Source organism: Corapipo altera, unplaced genomic scaffold (assembly GCF_003945725.1).
Source record: "Corapipo altera isolate COAL_440 unplaced genomic scaffold, ASM394572v1 45, whole genome shotgun sequence".
NCBI classification, from domain to species: Eukaryota; Metazoa; Chordata; class Aves; order Passeriformes; family Pipridae; genus Corapipo; species Corapipo altera.
In genome coordinates, this window is record NW_020884877.1 from 14273819 (window position 1) to 14293013 (window position 19195).

General features: G+C 35.3%; 1 protein-coding gene across 2 annotated transcripts in view; it reads left to right on the forward strand.

Moving 5' to 3' along the window:
* Positions 1 to 19195, forward strand: part of TLK1 (tousled like kinase 1) — a 68230-nt gene that overhangs the window by 17936 nt on the left and 31099 nt on the right. For both annotated transcript variants that reach the window (XM_027637106.1, XM_027637107.1), the window contains exons 2-4: positions 7660 to 7778; positions 11349 to 11420; positions 16627 to 16702. In XM_027637106.1, coding sequence (XP_027492907.1) covers positions 7660 to 7778; positions 11349 to 11420; positions 16627 to 16702 — 267 coding nt within the window. The remainder of the gene's footprint in view (positions 1 to 7659; positions 7779 to 11348; positions 11421 to 16626; positions 16703 to 19195) is intronic.

The following is a 19195-nucleotide window of genomic DNA, read 5'->3' on the forward strand; positions in this document are numbered from 1 at the left end:
GCATTGGTAGGGAACTTGTAAGTTCATCTCTGTCTCTGCTTCCTACAGCCATCTGATGAGACACGTAATCCTCAAGAGATCCTTAGATTATAGCGCCCAGCTGAAAGGCAGGGAGAATTAAACATTCTTAAATTGTTACCCACAAATGTCTCATTACCCACAAATGTCTCCTAGCTGATCTGGAGATGGCCCAAGTGGTTTATTCATAAGTCTTTCTTAAAGGTGTTAGCAGAAGTTCACTCAGGAACATATTTCTCTGTAATTCCCTTTTCTTTTCCAGATTGTTGGCCAGAAAATTGAAATCCAAAAACTGGCAGCACAGACATGAAGTCTAAAGATCATTACAGTTTTTTTTTAGTGTTAGAGAAATTATTTCTGTTGTAGAATGATTTGCAGGAAATTACTTATCTATCCAGCAGCCAAAGTTTTCTTTGTTTTAGATCAAATTTCTGGACTGCTGAACTGTTGGGAAAAGTGAAATAAACAGTGTTCAAACAGCATTTTAAAAAAGTAAACTACAGTAAATTTAAAAAGACTTGCATAAGGAAATAGACTGCTGCATCTTGGGGAGAGAAGGGACACAGGAAATACTTTCCTGTTCTTTCAACACCAGAAGAATTAATTTTGAATGATGGAGTCCAGGTAACCCAACAACCTATCCAAAATGCACTTCCTTTTCAACTCTTTAGTTCATGGGAAATAGGTCAGAAGTTTACTGTGTTTGGGCTTTTTTTTTCTCCCCATCAGAAAAACCTTATATTCTCTGCTTTGTATTTTAACAAGTTTGCATCCAGCAATTATCAAACTGTAATCAGCAGATATAAATTTATAATATTTGTCAAAAACTACTGTCTTTTTATGTTCATAGAGATTTTTTTTCTTATACTTTGTTAGATTTACCATAGTTGTGCTTTTTTAGGCCAGAATTTTCCAGTTAGATTTTTTTATCCCACAGGTTTTATGGAGATTAAAGCCTGATCTGTCTGCTAATTATCCTGCTTTTTCCCTCCTTTCTTTTACTCTTCAGCCTCCTGTCAGCAGTAGTCACCTTTTGCTTACCCATCTTTCACTGCCTGTTCTTGTGGACACAGTCTTTCTCATTTTAGAAGGATGAGTTAGTGGAATAAAAACTCTGTTTAGATTAGTAAGAAAAGCATGTTAAGTTCACCTAGGGACCTTAGTAGTGGTAGGGGGTGTCCTTGTTAGGAAACAGAAGTGTCTTCTGTGTTACTTGTTTCAGTGTTCTCAGGTGCTGAGAAATGTTGTATTTTCGCTGTGCTTTAAAATGACTCTTGATTAATTAAATGGAGTCTCTTCTTTCCTGATCCTGGGCTTAGATATGTCTCTCATTAGGATTTTCTGATCTCTTACAATCTTTTCAAACAGCTAATTTCACTTGAACATGAGTTCTACCCTTTTCTGTTTCATCAACTACCACTGTTTTCTTCGGCTACAGTGAAGTTTTTCAACTTGAATGTAGTACCCTGAACTTTTTCATGTTACCTGTTGTTTGGAGGTTATAGTAGCTATGTAGTCCTCTGTAAAAGAAGTTAATCCTGTTCATTGCAAAGTCAGTCATTTTAAGTATTTCTAAATTTCCAGGTTTAACTTTGTTACAGGACTATCTGTAGCTGTTAGTTAAGTGTTTTGGAAGAGCTGGAACGCTGGGACGTTGGTAAGCAACGTCCTCTAGGCTTTGGTTATGTAGCTGTTGTTAGAATGTAAATATAGGTTTGGGATTTTTTTCTTTGTTTGTTTTACTTTAAATCTCAGAGGTTGTCTCTTGCTGTCTGCCCTTCTGACTGCTGATATCGGTTGAATGGGACCTTCTTGACTTCTGAGGCCGCGGTACTAAATGACTTCGGGTGGTGATGTTACTTCAAAGCCTTCTGCTAAGGATGGGCTGTGTTTTTGCTGTTACCTTGAAATTGAACTCTTCTCAAATTAAAACTACTTGGCTTTATGCCATCATACTAACATCTCAACTAGTTTTCTTAGCACATTAGTAGTTTTCAAGGCTGTTTCCAATTCTATTTTCTGTGACTCCCCAAAAAGCTGTGGAAGAGAAACCATTCAAGACATTGTTTAGCAGAACAGGTCAACCTTTTGGTTTTTTTTTTATTAATTTCTCAGTCTGACAGCCCAAATGTTCTACTTTAGGTTGAACAGGTGTCATTTGTTCCAATTTACAAGTCACAATTTGCATTCACTCCATACAGTTTGATGTTGTAATGTATTTTGGTTTGTCGTGCTTTTTCACTTGATTAGGTTTGTATTTTAGTGCTCCCTCTGTTCCTTCACTGACAACTTGTTCTGGGTCGCTCTATTCTCCATTGGCTTTTATAAGGTACTGAAGCATATATAAAATCTAATCTGGAAGAGACCTGGATAAACACGATGGTGACTTGCTAACATTTACCTAACTACATAATACCAAATAGTTTGTTTTCTTGGAGGCAGAAGTATTAGCTTCATTACCTTATTTTCCTGGAAATGAAAAAGTCCTTTCTGGTTGGTTCCGCAATAAGGGAAGTCCAGAGTTTCAGAAAGATAAGAAGGAAAAATGAAGTTGAGTGCACAGTTTGTTTTTGGTCTGGGTTGATTTTTTTTTTCCGAAACGAAACAAGAGAATAGCTCAATTAAAAGGAAATATATGTGGATGCAGAGGCAACATGCATCTTCATGTTGATGAATGAAGAAAAGTAGTAGTGTGGCCTCTTTTTAAGAGACTGCTCAAGGGTTTAAAAATCCGGTTGTATTAATTTTCTGTAGTCTGTTTTGCATTCGATATTTTAAAGCTTTCCTTTTACCTGCTGATAAACATGTATTCTAGAATGGCAAGAACTGTCATACTCAATTGTTACAAAATTAAATTATTAGAGCATAAACATAATGAGATAATGCAGTTTAGGATATCCCAAATTGAAATAAACAGTTACTTAAGGACTTTAAGGATTGCATTGCAGTGCTGTTAACCAGTGGTTTCTATACTTGGAGTGGTTACCAAGCTCTAAGTCTGGTTTGATACCTTTAAAGGAATCTTGATTTTTTTTTAAAAAGGAAGGGAGGCAAAAAAAAAGCTGCTTTCCAGCCTCCTTTTCCTTCTGTTCGAAATGTGTACACCCCCACCCCCAACCCTTTCTTTTCTCACCCCTCACCCTTTTAGCTATATATTAATTAGAATTACTGATCTGAAGTATGCTACTGTCAGTGAAGAGACTGCATGGTGGCAATATTATCAATGTTAATGTGAAGTGTTCCTAAAAATACATTGGGCATAACTTTCATACTGTGTGTGTTACCATAAAATCTGAGCGCCTAATAGGAGCACGTCAGGAAATTCAATTTACATTTGGGCTATTGTTGAACTGTCCATTTCTATTCAACAGATAGGTCTCTGTGTTGAAGTATTTTGCTTTGGCATTAAAAGCTATATGCATATAAATGTGTTAAAGAAACCAGACCAAACCAGTATGGCTTTCGCTTAAGTGAAAGGTGGTTTGTGCTGGCCTTGAATTCAGGAGAGGGGGGCCTCAATCTAATCTGGAGAGTTGTTCTAAGAAGAATCTGGCTTCTGCATAATGAACTTTATCTTCATTGTAGAAAGCTGACAATGTGTGAAGCTGTTGATCTTTCTTCAACTCAAAGCTGTAATTGATTGCCAGATAACAAGAGTCAGTTCAGGGTAATAAGAGATTCAAAGATAAACACTGAGTCGTGGAGCTTGATTCCATATTTAGTGGAAAAGAAAAATATGTCTGATCTGTCAAGCCTTTGTGTTTGAATCTTCAGTGCTGCTATGTGTAGTCTAGCTGTGCTCAAGATAGAGACCATAGTACAAGAGTATTACAAAAGATGCAGTTTTAGAAGATGAAGACTTGCAGTTGCAACTCTCTGCTAAACTTTTTCTCCTAAAATGTCAGTTTTACTGAGGTATGAGCAAGTATTTGGTTAAATAAGTAGATTGTTTGCAAGTATTTCTCTATTTGGGGGTGGGGTACCTTGGAGTACAGGTGTAGTTCACTTCATTGTTTTCTGGTCACTGGTTCTGAAAAAATCAAACTACCATGGAGAATCCTCTGAATCCTGACATCTCTGTTTTGCTAAGGTAGAATTCAGTGTAATTGATTATACCAAATGCCATGAAAAAGCTTTCAAGTTGCTTCTCTGATTCATAACTTTGGCTTTTGACATACTCCATTGCTTAACAAATTCTCAGAGGAATTTGGAGTTCTTTTCAAAAGAATTCTTGCTGAAAGTGTCCTTTTCAGGACAAGATACCTGTATATTTTATATTACTTTTTAGAGGAGAGGCTGTGTATGGTTCTGATAAATTAATATGGAGAATACCACCAATCTCCAAAACCACAACAGCTAGAAATTGTTGGTAATCTGAAAAACCAAAAAAACTATTAGACAAAGCATTCAAAAATCTGTGGTGTTTACAAGAAATAAAGAACAGTAGTGTTTATAGGGCTCTTCTGTGAATTTCAGTTAATATTCCAAGTCTCTTTGGAAGATGGTACAAGTTTGAATGGCAGTAGGTGGTAGCAATACCAGTGTTTCCTTGAGCATCATGGTGTAAATAATGCTGTAAGTAGTTGTGTCCTTTGAGTTAGTGAGTTAGCTTTCAGGTGTAGGACTAAAGTTAGTTCAAGTAACAAGTCTGGGTATATTTTCAAAACTGTAAGTTTTGTTACAAGTCTTGTGAGCAGCAAGGCATTCAATGAGCAGGAGAATTTATAAAATATGGTGTTTGAGAAAATTACATGTCACATATAATATATAGTTTCAATAATATAAAAAAATTTTTTTTTTGTCCCTAACATGAAGTGCCTTAGAGCTGACAGTACCTTTAAAAGTAGATAACTTGTGCTGAGAACTGATTGTACAGAACTGTGTGGTTTTGAAGAAATAACTGTGTCAGGGAGTAATTTTAAATTATAACATGAATGAGCAAGGCAGTTCCTGGGATTCTTACTAGGATTTACTCTCTGTTAAAAGAAGGTTTGGATCCAGCTTTTCTGTCTTGTCTTTCAAATCAAATCACAAAGATGGCAGAGTATGTGTTGCTGTTTGCTTCTGGATATTTAACAATAGCAAAACCCAAACCAAAATAAACCCCTCAAAGATAGCAGCAAAAATAGTAAAGAGAATATAGTGCATTCATTAGTGTATGTAGGCTCCAAAATCTGGGCAAAAAAAAGAGGGGATTGTATTTCATCTGTGCTGTGAATTGCTCCTCTACCCTGCTATCACTGACCGGTAAGTTAACCCAGGGGTGCTGATCTATTTAGTGCATTACTATCTACACACAGTACACGAGACCTGCAGCAACATTTTATTCTGCAGTACTTCAGATGAGCCTTAGCAATCCACAGTGATTTTTGCTTTCCCATATTTCATAAAATAAACAATGTAAGATATGATAGTATCTGTTTCTGTAATGTACACATGGTTTTGTAATTGCTGGAGTTACATCAGTACTTTTAAGTAAGCTCTGAACTTCTGCAGGTGGTGACTATCGAATAGGCTAATAAATCAAAATATTGCTAGACCTGTTTCATTAAATGGTTTATTTTGGTAAACAAAAATTGTTTTTTTCAGAGTGGCATGCACTTAAACACTTACTGTTATGAAGGAAAATAATGGTCATTTAAACTTGCCTGACAAATCTGGTGTGATTAATTTTTTACACTTTTTCAGAGCAATACTTTCCCATTAAGGTAGAGATTACATATATACTAGAAGACTGTACACATCTGCTTTTAAAAAAAAATCCTTGCTGCACAGTTCATTTTTGTGTGTATGAGAAATGTACAATTTGTAATAGAAACCCTTGAAAGCACATTCTAGGAAGCAAGAATTAAAGAGAATTCCCGATTGTTCTGCACTAAGCATACACATAGTAAAACAGTTTTTAAGCCAGAGAGTTTACAGTCTAAAGTATGTAGAAATTGGAGGAAATTTTACTAGGCAAGTTCAGAAGCAGCATTAAAACTGCAGATAAACCAGCTGCAGTTTCAAACTGTGTAATTCCCCTGCATTGCTGGAAAAGAGGCCTCCAACTCTGTATATGGCTGCATCGGGGTAAACTCCCTGTGTCTAGAAACAAAATGTGGTATCCTCAACCTGCCACTTGCGGTTTGATTTTTTTCAAAAGAAGGCTCTGTCACCAACACACTTCCTGAATGTCTCCCTACTGTTTGTGTCTTGGTGTGGTTTCCTTCCATCAGAGGAGGTCTGTTGCCAGGCCCCGTGATAAAGGAGCACTGACACCACACTCGCCATCATCTGCCTTCCCACAGGAACAAGGGCAACTTGAATTAGCCAAGTAGCAGAACCACTGCTCTCCCTACCAGTGGAAGGGGAGGGGGGCAGGGGGAGGGAGTGGTTTGCTGCATGGCCAGGAGTGGCCGCAGTGTCTGGTACAGAAAGATCTGTCAAGTTCTTGAATTCTAAAGATTTTGAGATACCCAAGAGCAATATAAGAAAGTGTGGAAAAAGCTACATTGATACCTTGGTTGTCAGAATGCTTAGCTGGTGGGTAGAGGTTCGCAAGTAGCATTTAAACTCATGAAAACAGAATTCCAAAAGCTTTTTTTCATAGCACCATTCCTTTCTGAACTGTTGTGTTGTCCTCTGGGACTGAAAAGCACCAACGTATTGTGTCTTAGTTGAAAAGACTGAGACTATATCACTATGTGGTACTTGAGGCATATACTATTAAAATAGTGCATAAAGACTTTAACCTTAATTACCTTATTTAAAATAAAGCAGCTGAAATGTTTCCAATTGAAGATAAACTGAATGCTCAAGTAGTTGAAGAGATAAAAACAAAAAAGAATGCAGTTTGTGTAAATACGGAAGACTATTTGTCTGGATCATCTTTCAGACTCATTAAACAGCCGTAAGTGATTTAAATACAAATTAGAAAGCTGCACATCATGTTGCAGCCTACTCATGTAGACTGAGCTCATCAGAAACTCCTTTTGTTCCTCCATTTCCTTCCACCTTACTTTCCCTGCTGATTCCAGCAGCACTGCTTTACCCCATTTTACAGGGCACTCTCAAAGCCACCACTTGCACAAGAGTCTCTGTTACTCTTTGGCTCCTTTTTTGTTGCTGATCCTGCTCCTTCCTTCTCTGCCCTTCAAGCCTCCATATAACACTACGTTCCCTTGCGTGTGTTGAGGACTGCGATCTGCCTTCTGATTTTCTTTTTTTTCCTATGATTCCTACTTGTTGATCTTGAACATTGATAGTCTTACAAGTTTAAGTATATGGAAAACAAGAACATTGCAGAATGCATTGCAGAATTGGGAGGTTTTATGCTGGAAAATATTTTGCTCCTGTCAACTAGTTTTTAATCTATAAATAATTGCCTGGTTGGCGTATTGCATACTGCAGACTCTGTCTCTTACACGCCTCTAACAGGTTCTGGTTTTCACCAGAATTGACAAGGCTATTCTGATGCATAGAACTTCCCACAAATTTTCTGTAATTAATTGAGTGCATTGGTTATTAGGTAACAGATAGTGAGTCATTGTTGAGGATATAAATCCTTTCTTTGCATAGGCCTGTGGTATGTTTGGCTTTTTTGTAGAATACTCCACTTCAAATATTAGGAAATGTGATGAGTTTATGTATCTTTTTCAGGAGCAATGGATGAGCTTCATAGCCTGGACCCAAGAAGACAAGAATTGTTAGAGGCAAGATTCACAGGAGTAGTAAGTGGCAGCACTGGGAGTACTGGAAGTTGCAGTGTTGGAGCTAAAGTAAGTCCTGAGAACAGTCATTCAGATCTGCCGTCTTTGAAATACTTATTTGTCTCACGCTGTCTCACTTGCGTATTGTCCATGTGATTTACTTGAAAAAGCACTGCGTTGGAAGAGGCTCTCAGAAAAATCCTTGTTAGTCTGTTATTTTACTTTGAGATAGGATTGTTTATCCTGAACTTTTCTATGACATGGATATTGAATTGTTCTTAAAAATGCCAAAGAAAGAACTTGTCTAGGCTCTTTTGTGGTTTTGCTGTAGTGCACATGTGATCAGAGATGGAAGATTTTCCCAGTATTTAAGTTGAGTTGTCCCTTCTGTAGTGGGCCCTACTTACTGTTCAGCTTGAAACAGACACAGGGAATCTGGTGCAACCTCTGTTTTGAAGATTAAATGTTTTTGATGATTAATACATCTAGATTAACAAATGATTTCAGCATTTCCAGACATTTGTATCCTTTCATTGTAGACTTTCTGCAGTCTGTCCATTAGTATCTAAGCCAGGATACAACACCTCAGGAAGAACCTTATGAACATTAAATAGCGGAACTTAATTACCTTCCATATGTTGTATATTACCCTTCAGTTGATACCTCTGCAAAATAAATTTGCCTTTATTGCAAATTCTGTTCAAGTTACTAGCTTCAACTTCCAAGACTGATTTCTGCAATACTATTGCCTAGCCAGAGGTACTTCATTTTGTATTTGCTCATTTGAATGTTCTTCATCAAGTGTAGTACTTAATAAACTGATAATAAAAAAATGTAATTCTTATTTTTTAGGCACATCTCCCTGATGACCAAAGTACTTCTGAATTCTGTTTCCAAAGTGTTTGCAGTGCCCTTATATTTGAAGTATTTTACACAAACTTGAAGTGTTTTTCACATCCTATGCTGTATTGTAGTTACCAGTACAGATGACAGAACAAAATACTTCCTGATAGCAGACATTGATGAAAGTTCTGGAGACATTGATGACTATTAAGAAACTATAAAGAATTGAAATTATTGTATGGTGGTCTTGCATTGTATCTTAATTTGTTTTTGAGAGTGACATGAAGGTAACTGTCACAAAGCTGTAAAAAGGTGGCCTATCACTTGTTAGTTCCATCTTAACCAAGAAATGAGTTAAATAGTTAGGGGAAGGAAATAGGTTGGATTGACAGAGTGAGGTTGATGCACTGTTTAATTGCCTTCTCATTATGACTGCAAAAGTGTATACTTGCCATATCTTATGATTATAATTAGATAGAGACAAACACTAATTCTGGCCCATCTTTGTTTATTTATTGCTTCGGTTCTCTAGTACTGCTTACTCCTTAAATTAATTAGCTCATTATAATAGCTCAGGTAGTCACTCATTATTCAAATTACTATTTATCCTTTTTGTTGCTAGATCTGTACCTTTTTTTAGCATCATTTAACTTTTAGTTTTTGATACAGCTGTTTTGGTCCCTGACCTTGTTCCCAGTTTACCCTCCTCATAATCTGTCTACTACTCTGTGTGTAATACATTTTCTTTAAAAGGCATTATCAAGTTTCTTGGTGTTCCTCTTCTTTAAACGTTGATCCCTGTGAGTCACTGCTTATATTTCCATAAATCTGTTCAAGTCTTTTTTTGTTGTCCTTTGTTCAGCTGATTTCGCTGTTAGCCAAATTACATTCCAGTTTCACATTATCAGTTTGTTCATCCAAATTAACCTGGAAAAAAAATTAAAATAACTGATTTCCTTTTTCACTCTCCCATATAAACCATAAATTTCTTGTCCCTGATGCATTCCAAGATCTGTATCTCATTCAGTTGGTTTCCAAATGGATATCTAGATAAAGTGATTTTAATTCTATCAAATGCTTTGATAAATATTTGCTGAAGATACTACTACCAGTATTTTCTGATAGATGCAGATGCTGATCTAAGATACTGTTGTTCTTACCTCCTAGTCGTGTGATTTATTACACCATCAGTAAAATGACAATTATATCAGTTTTGTTTTTATTTCTTTTGTGACCATACAGTGTATCCATGCAGATAAAATGAAGTGTAATAGCTGATCTGGGCTGTGTTTGGAAAATGCTTTTTCTTTTAAATACAGTCTTTAGTCTTGGTGGGGGATGTTCAGAGAGGCTTATCTGATTTTTATTAAAAAACCTGATAAAACCTTTTTGAACTGATGTGCAGAGGTAACTGGGGAAATGTGATGTATAAATATGATATCTGTTGGTCTGCTTTCACTTTGAAGGCCAAAATGAGGAAACTTCTTTGTGTACAAACCCAAATCCACATGTACCAAATTCTTGTTTTCCTAACCTAGCAAGACAATACAGAGCTTGCAGCTGCACTTACTTGTTATTTTTTGAAATATTCTAGGTCATTATATTCTTCTAGTAATTAAATTGAGATGGACTGTTATTTATGAGGACTACTGTTTTGAAAGCCTAGCCTTATCTGTGTTTTGCTGAAGAGGTTTGGAGCTGTTGGGGGGAAAAAGCCCCTCACCTTCAAGCTTTTTCAGTAAGCAAGGCTGGAAATATGAATGTAGGTTAGATTGTTGTCTTAGCTGACTCCAATGGCCAGGTACTGAGACATTGCAAGGAAGAACGACATACAGGCATTTCTGTGCTAGAGACCTCCCTGTAGAGGGAACCATACATGGCAGTTTTGTGGGTTTAGTTAACATTTCTCTAGAAATTTTGATTCAGAGATGATCTAGTTATTCAGATGAGTGTCACAGATAAGTGCTCTCCCGCAAACTGATGCAGTGCTGGAATTTAATGCTTTGAAGCAAACAGTTTACCTTGCAACTAATTGTTTCACTTCAAAGTATTTGTTCTGCCTTACTATATGGAGGAGAACAATCCAGCATTGTAAGAAAGGACATTTTCTTTTAATAAAAAGATACTCAGCTGATGATGACTCTTTCATTAAAATGCCCTTGTTGCCATACTGTGTTCAAAAGATCTCTGAATAAATCAACCTTAGTAAATTTCTAAACAAACATTGTAATTTGGGACTATTTCACTATTGGGGGCTTTTTTTTTTCCTTCCCTTACTAGTGTGAATTCATTACTTTGGGGAAAATAATTTGTTTTAAAAATGTAGAGTGATACTGTCAATACATTTTAATCTTCTGTCACTGAATGAACTAAAAAAAAAATCTCTGCAATAGCCTATTATCTGTCCTAGAGAAAATTAAACCCTCTTTTTTTCAAAAATTGAAAAATTTTAGTAGTCTCCAGCACTTTCAGCAATATTGGCTTTTTAAACCCATTCTGTGCAATCATTTGATGTGGTTTTTCATTGGCTATTTTGCTATTCTCAGATAAAACTAAAATGGTTTTGAATGTTCTGGGGTTTTATTTGGCTTAAAAGCAATCAAAATTCAGAATTTACTGTACCCTCTCAAAACATCCACCTGTCAAACTTCTTATCCCCCTTGCAAGTCACAAGTGCTCTGTAGTTAACCAATTTTTCTATCCAAGCATGAAATGACTGTTACTTGTTGTGAGAATGGTGGATTAGCTGTTCTATTAATCTGTATATAATGTTGACTATTTTATTTGTCTTGGTAGGCCTCAACAAATAACGAGAGTTCAAATCACAGCTTTGGAAGTTTGGGATCTTTAAGTGATAAAGAATCAGAGGTAAGTATTTGGTGCAGATTCATTATTACCTCAGAATTTAAATGCTAACAAGTCATATTTTTGTATTCTACTTTGATGCCTTATTTTGTATAGAAACTTTTAAAATAAAATACAGGCTACTCGGCTAGATAGAAAAAAAAGCAAAAACTACTAAAAGACACCATCTCTTGGAGAAGGAAGCGTGACTGGAAAAAGCCAATTTCTTTGGATTTTTGGTCATGAAACAAACTGCTTCTGCTTCTTTATTATCTGTCCTCATGCTGTGAGTGTACATGCATCCTTAGTGATGAATATCGATATTGTTGCAGTAGTGCAGCTCTTGGGATTCACCTATTTTGGGGTTGGTGCGTCCCTCTGAGAGTTTTGTGGGGGTACATCAGACATTGCACAGACAAGGTTATACCCCCACTCTAACCAAGAGTGTATTTCTAGCCTAGGCCAGACCTGTGTTGGAGCGTGTGTCATGCTGGAGGGAAAGTTGTTTGGAATGTGCTGTTGATGTTGTTTTCACATATCAAAGCTTTACTTTGGGGCTTAATTGTTCATTTGCTCAGTTGCTTCGAAACACTGTCTGATGTTTGCTTTGATACTGGGCTGCCCAGCAAGTGAATTTAGTTGGTTCCCAAAACTGATACCTTATTTTTAAAAGTTCTGTATGTGTGATTTGTTTTCCTCATTGGAAAAGTGTCTGCTGTGTTTTTTTCCCCCTCACCTTTCCCAGCTGGATTATGCATTCAGCTGCATAGACTATTTTCTTAACCAGAAGATTCTGTCTGCCTGTTGTTTTTATTCATGGCTCTTAGTAGAAATACTTTGGGCAGTGATGCAGTCCTGATGTAGTTGTGGGAATGGAAATGTGCTGCAGTAGCCTGAAGGCTATGATGCATTGTTGCAATTCCTTGATAGAAAAACTTGTCCTTGAGTATTTCGGGGATCTCAGAACACTGACTATATGTATAATAACTTTTTGGTGTAGGAAAATGTTATTTTACAGTTGTATACATGAGATGCAAAGGCAAGGTTTTTCTGAGGCATGTAAATTTGAAAGTCTCTGCACAGTGTTTTAACCTCAAGAGAGGTTTGTGCTTCTAGGTAGGGATAATAATTTGGTTTTTTAAATATTCTAAAACTTGTGTTCTAAAATAGAAATAGACTTCTTTTTCTAAAATATCCTGCATAGAAGTCCAGTGCTCCATTGCACAGTGCAAGATGAGTCTTAATGACAGTGAGTAGTGAAATATGATTTCTTGACTTTTTTTAATTGTAATAGCAAATACGTTTGTAAGTTTTTACAGTTTTGTTCTTAAAATTGCATCTGGCTACTTATATGCTGTAATACTATAAAAAGTATACTGTAATTCTTCATTGCGGGATTTTTTTTGTTTTGTTTTTTGTTTGTTTTAATGATGTGACCTTGAAGCTTTCACAATAACAGTGATGGTAGTGTGAAAATACAAAGACCTGCTCATTCGGGAAGCAGTGCCATCATCTGATGTTGAGAGAGCACTGTTGTATTACAATAGGTTTGGGGAGAAAAAAAAAAATAGAAATGCAAATCTCAGAATCATTGAAATTAATTTCCAGCAAGAATGTCAATGTCTGATCAAATTGTGATGGTACATTCATGTCATTATTATGTGCTTTCATCATGAAGTGGCATGTGAAAAGAAAGTGAGTCTTTCATACTTAGTTTTTAGAACAAGGAAGGCTTCCCACACACGCCACTTTTTGTTTCTCTGGTGTGATTTTTTTCCTTTTTTACTTTTTCCATAAAGTATTGCAGAAAATGCAACTGTTAGAACTATAGTCTCTTTTTTTTTCTGTCTGATGGATGTTATGAAGATGGGCAGATTACTTGAATAATAGTTTTAATAGAGGTAAACTTTGATCTGCAAAATAACTTGAAACCATGCTTTATTCTGGATTCAGTACAGCATTTTGAGCAATAAACACTAGCTGAATGTTTGATCTTGATATCCAGACCAGTACTCCAGTTTCTTTTTAAAGGTATACGTTATTTTATTAAATGCTTTGTTGCTGTGGTTCGTGGGCGTTCAGTGTTTATTAGCTACTTGTAGTTAAGATACGAATCCTAAATTGGCTACCTCAGGTTGTGAACAAGTGCCTATGATAGTCTTCCAATATTTTGGACTTCCCTACCATTCCTCACGAAAATAGATTGCTCCGCCTTGTTTTGATTGCAAATACGTTACTTTATTTATAACTAGTATTTTCTGTTCTCTGTAGATAATGAATTATTTAGGGGAGGACAGCTTTGTCTGTGGCTTGATTTGTCCAGTTTGATTAGTTATTTAAATGTTTTACTCAGCTTGCTTGTCGCTGTTTAGTTGCTACAGATTCCAGTAGTACCGAACCCTCATTATAAATGTAATTTCAGAAGTAACTAAAGTTTTGATCTAATTAGAATTTAAAATATGTCACAGGGGAAAACAGCACTCCTGTATTTGTTTGCTGTAGTTGTAAAGCTTTAGGGGAGGGTAGGATTTAGAAAAAAATGATAGTGGAAAACTAGGGACTCATTCATTATGCATATGAAAAAATCTTAACAACTAAAACATCATAGCTATTAAGCATACTAAAGATTTAAGTGTTGAGATACAAAAAAAAAAAAAGTTTAATTTTATTGCACATTATTTTTTTCTTCTACAAAAATAACTTCCTGAATTATGTTGTTAACAGTTCTACAAAAATGATAAAGAATATTTAACTATATATAAAATACATAAAAATACTTATCTGAGTGTTTATTAAAAGGAGATTAACTAGTTCATAATTGGTTCTTAGAAATGTTTACTTTATAAAAGAGGATGTGAAAACCCAAGATTTAAAATTATAAATGTAAAAAGAAGACTCAGGGAAGCACAGTGAATTGAGGGGAAAACTAGGATCAAGACTACTATGTGTGAAGCTCTGCTGATGTGCCAATCTGTGTGTGACTTTAACAGAACTTTACAGTCTACCTCAAAACTGTTTTGTCTTGCTTATGAAATAGTAGGATTTTAATCTAAATCTTGGTTATATATAAACACTTCTGAAGTGACAGAAAGCAGCTTCATTTATTAGGAGAATACTCTCTGGCTTCATTAGTCTTCAATTTCTTGTAATTCATATGATTCCACTCATTAGGAAGGATTTTGGAGAATATTTTCTGGTGATTGATGTATGCTGTACATTACCATGTGAATTTCGTGCTTAGGAAAGGTGAACATGACCTTGTTGGGTAACCTCATTAATAACCTCATTAGTGTGCTAATACTTTCTAGTTTGGAAGGTTAAATTAAACACTGAAAGAAATCAGAAGAGCTTAAGGAAATAGACATTTATGAATTATTTGAGTTTTAAAACTATAAACCTCTTTAAATGTCTGATTTTTAGATACAAGTCACAGCAGTTGGAAGCTAATTTTGGTGGGGGAAATTTTAAATGTTTTGTCATTAATTAGCTTTTAAACAATTTTTTTTTTTTTACTTGCTATGATAGGTAAAACTGACTACATTAGAATGTAACTGCAAAATTAAAAGTTGGAAAACAAGAATAACATCAAAATTCTTGGTCAGGTAGTTTCAATTTTGTTTATGGAAAAATAGCTTGATATTACCTATATACCTGGCAGTAATTGCAAATTATTAAAGTAGTATTTCTAATCTATGCATTCTGCTTTTAGAATTGTACAGTCTTGAAATAACTTCATTTCCAGGAGTCTGTGTTGTATAGTTTGCTAATGTATGATAGCACTGGAAAAGATGCAAATGTATTTAATTTGAACTTAATTTGTAACCTGATAATACAATTGTAATACAATGCAGTTATAATTGTAAAACTTCCAAAGATGTTTTTATGAAGCTATCCACATAACTCTTGTAACTTAAATACGTGGTATAAGTAAGAAAGACCTTTCTTGTTCTGCTGGTTCTTTTATAGACTCACAATTTTCTACAGCTCACAGGTAACTTAAAGTGATTCTTGCCAAAATAAATACTTCAGAATATTTGTAGCAAATTTATATAAGAAGATATCTGCCTGAAGATTTTGGAAATGAAACATCCTTGAAATGCTTTTAGTGATGGTTGAAATTTGAATTGTGATATAATTTGCTGTGTTGAGAAAGCATATTTAGAGCACAAAGTGACATACAATAAAATGATAAAATGATCATATAATGAAAAAATGAAGTATCTGATCACTGATCTCAAGTTTAGTCTAAAATATTGGAGACCTTTGATTTATTGATGTTAAAATAGTTCACGTAATGGCTCCTGTACTTTCTCCAGTTACATATGAGGCACCATGAAGACTGAATACACACACACACTCAGAGCTGCAGTATGTTCTTCTTGAACCAAAGCAGCTTTTATCATTTAACTTCAACTGGGGAGACTAACTGGTTTGAATCCTCAGATCAAAGAAGAGCAAATACAATTTAGAGATGCTTCTGATCACAACCCTTTCTTGTTATCTGTGTTGTACATGCTGATTGTAATTTCTAGGCAACTGTATATAAAAATTTATTTTAGAGTTATTAACAGATTTGTATTTTTTCGCTTATCATTGATGGTTTTCTTACACTTACTTGAGATAAAAATATAATGGGGAGGAGAGGATGACACTTTACAAGTGCACAGATATTAAAATTTTGAGGAATTGCTCTCTATTTTTTCCTCTTTTTCTTTCTTTTTAATCCTAAGCAGATTCTAGAAATCTATACAGTTTTTATTAGTTTGGAGATGTTTTCTGCACTTCTGAAAATGTGCAACATTATTGGCTTCCTATTGAAGTACTAGAACTTTAAGAACCAGATTATTCACTTAAGTATTAAGCTTTAAAACACCCACACTAAAATATGGAGATCTTGATAAAATGTAGCCATAAATGAAACAAAATTAGATGTTCATAAACCCTGGAACGGATGAAAAGGTATAATTGCTTAAAAGTTAATATGTGGAATTGCCTTTTGAGAAATAATTTAAGAATTATTTCGCACTTTCTTAAATATCTCTTCTAGCTTGTACTTACCTGATTGACCAAAGATCATATTATCTACTTTAACTACTATCTGAAATTGCATGTCTGCTTAATTGTGAAATCATGTTTTATGAATGAGGATTTAAATTTATTTTGCAATAATATAGCAGTAATATAAATAAATAGAAATACTTTTGCATCATTTTCTTTTTGTTGTTTGTAGACTCCAGAGAAGAAACAGTCAGAACCTTCCAGAGGAAGAAAAAGAAAAGCAGACACTCAGAGTGAAAGCAGCCAAGGTAAACTAAATTGTAAATTACTTAGATAATGATTGCATGTAACAAAGTTTTGACTGTTAGCCTGAAAAATTCTGTGTTTTTGCTTGCGTAAGACAGGTGTTAGGTTTTGGATGATAAATTACATATTCTCCTCCCCCTCCCGTTTGTCACTGAAAGGGGTGGGCAAGTAAAACATGAATTGACCTGGTAATAACCCAAAAGAATCATGAGCTACTGCATCTATAACTTGCAGCTGTGATACAACTCTGTGTTCTTTTTGAGAATTATAGCAGCTCTTCTCATGCAAAATACCTTTGTGGTTTGTATTTCTTTTCAGTAGATAAGGGGGAAAAGGGGTTACAGATTACAGTATCTGATTGCTTGGTTTACAGTTATATACAAAAATTGAGTTTTATTCTTCCTTTTCTATGGAACGCTGTGGTTGTCTAGAGAGATGGGGAAAGAGGGATGAGACTGATTTCTAATTTAATATTTACAAAGTTTATTTTTTGTTGTTCCTCTCTTTAGCGTGACTTTTGGGGGAGGAATGATGGAAATTGAACCTCAAGACAAAATTCATCAAAGGGGAGAGGAAACAGTTCTGATAACATCAGTGTTAGCTTTTTGTTTTATTCTAACTGAGCTAGAAAATGTCACTACAGATATATATCAATGGGCTCCATATCTGGAAGTCTTCATCATGCAACATGCTATTATCAGAAGAATTATGTAGTTTGACTAAAATTGATTTCTTTGTGTTACTTTATAGACACCTGCTTTGTTCAAAGAACCTGAATGGAATTTCCTATTTCCATTGTTCTAATAGCCTATCCTTCCTGTTACTAATAAGGATTGAAATTAAAGATGATGGAAGTTTCAGGAACTTTTTAACTTAGAAAACATGATTTTAATGTCTTATAATTACTATTTTACTGTCAGCAGCAGTGAGACTAAATAGTCTGCACTGCAATGTTCTCAAGGAACTGGCCTAAGAAACTGCAGCCTGTTGGAGTGATACAGTACAGTTGAAGCACAGCAATACTGCTATTGTGTTGAAAAAAAGAAACGAGATCAATCTCTTGTATATTGCATAGCCAGGATATTGACTTCGTAATATGTAAAATAATCCATAAATGTTGAAGAAAAGTATTGTTTAGAAGATGGAGGTGATTGGAATGTGGAATAAAATCAGTGTAAATCTATTCATAATTGGCTGTGCCAAAATAATTTGATGTATTTCTTCAGTACAGAGTTCTGTTACATTACGTCAAATAGATTTTTCTGTACTGAAAAGGAGTGCAGTCTGTCTCATTTATCTGCATGAAAGCAAATTTTAATTTGATAAAGCGATGCATGAGAATTAAGCATGAAGACAGGAATCACTAGCAGAATTATAGGGTAGGTAAAGAACTGGCTGGAGGGAAGTAGCAGCAGTATGTACACCAACTGGGTAACTGCTGGAGAAGTGTGCTGTTTAGGTCTTTGAATCATTTTATCTAATTTTTTCTGTTAAAAGTCTTTACACAGACAGGACTGACAAATGTTTCTGTTTCTTCATGTTATTTCTTAGTGACACAGCGTTATGCAACAGTGCCAATATAGAGTCACATTGGACTAGAATTCATCAGGGCTGGAACAGTAGAAAAGCTTGAAAATCTTTGCTAAAAGGTCCAGAATTACGTTTTTGGATCTGTAGGCAATGGTCTCCTAATTTATTGCAAAAATTTCTTTCTATAAAGTAAAAAGCTTTGAACAATAGTCCGTTTCCAAGGTGTCTCCTAACAGGTAGTGTCGCCTGTACAAGAGACAAATACAGTCCTGAGATTTATTGGTCATCCCAGGGTCAAATAAAAGAAAGTATTTGTGCATCAGGTAAGGTGTAGGAATGCCACATATGGGTCAGGTCCTCAAGTTGAAGAGAGATAATTCAAATTACTGCTCCTGAAGTCTCAAAATATTTGAGATAAAGGAAATTCTGATCTCATTCTCTGGTGTTTATTTCCCTTGTTAACCCTGTGAGTTACCCAGTTCTTAATCAGGTTAAGAGGACTGGAAATACTTATCATCGATGCCCACACTGTTATTGGCACTTAGGGAAATCCTTGGGCAGAACATTTGGGAATAATAACTCGAGTAGAGTATATAATGCTAGTAGACTTGGTTAATTCAATATTCTGGTAGCGGGTGGACTTTGAGATAGTGCTTGAAAAGGGGAGGGAGTTAGAGCTAAAGGTTTGATCTGTAGGATAAGAGATGAGTTTCCTGTTATCTGGAGGAGGTCTAGAGTTACTGCTAAGTCTGCACTAAGGTGGTTCAGGAATTGAAGTGTGACTTAATATCTGATTTCTCAATGAATGGAATATGCAAATCCCTTTGTTGTGGCCAATCCTTTAATTACCTACATAGGGACATCACATATTACCACATCAAAGAAAACCAATTAACAAGTGGTAAGATTTTGCTATAATTACTTTATATGTAAAAATGCAAGGCACCTCTATAAGTAGTTTATTT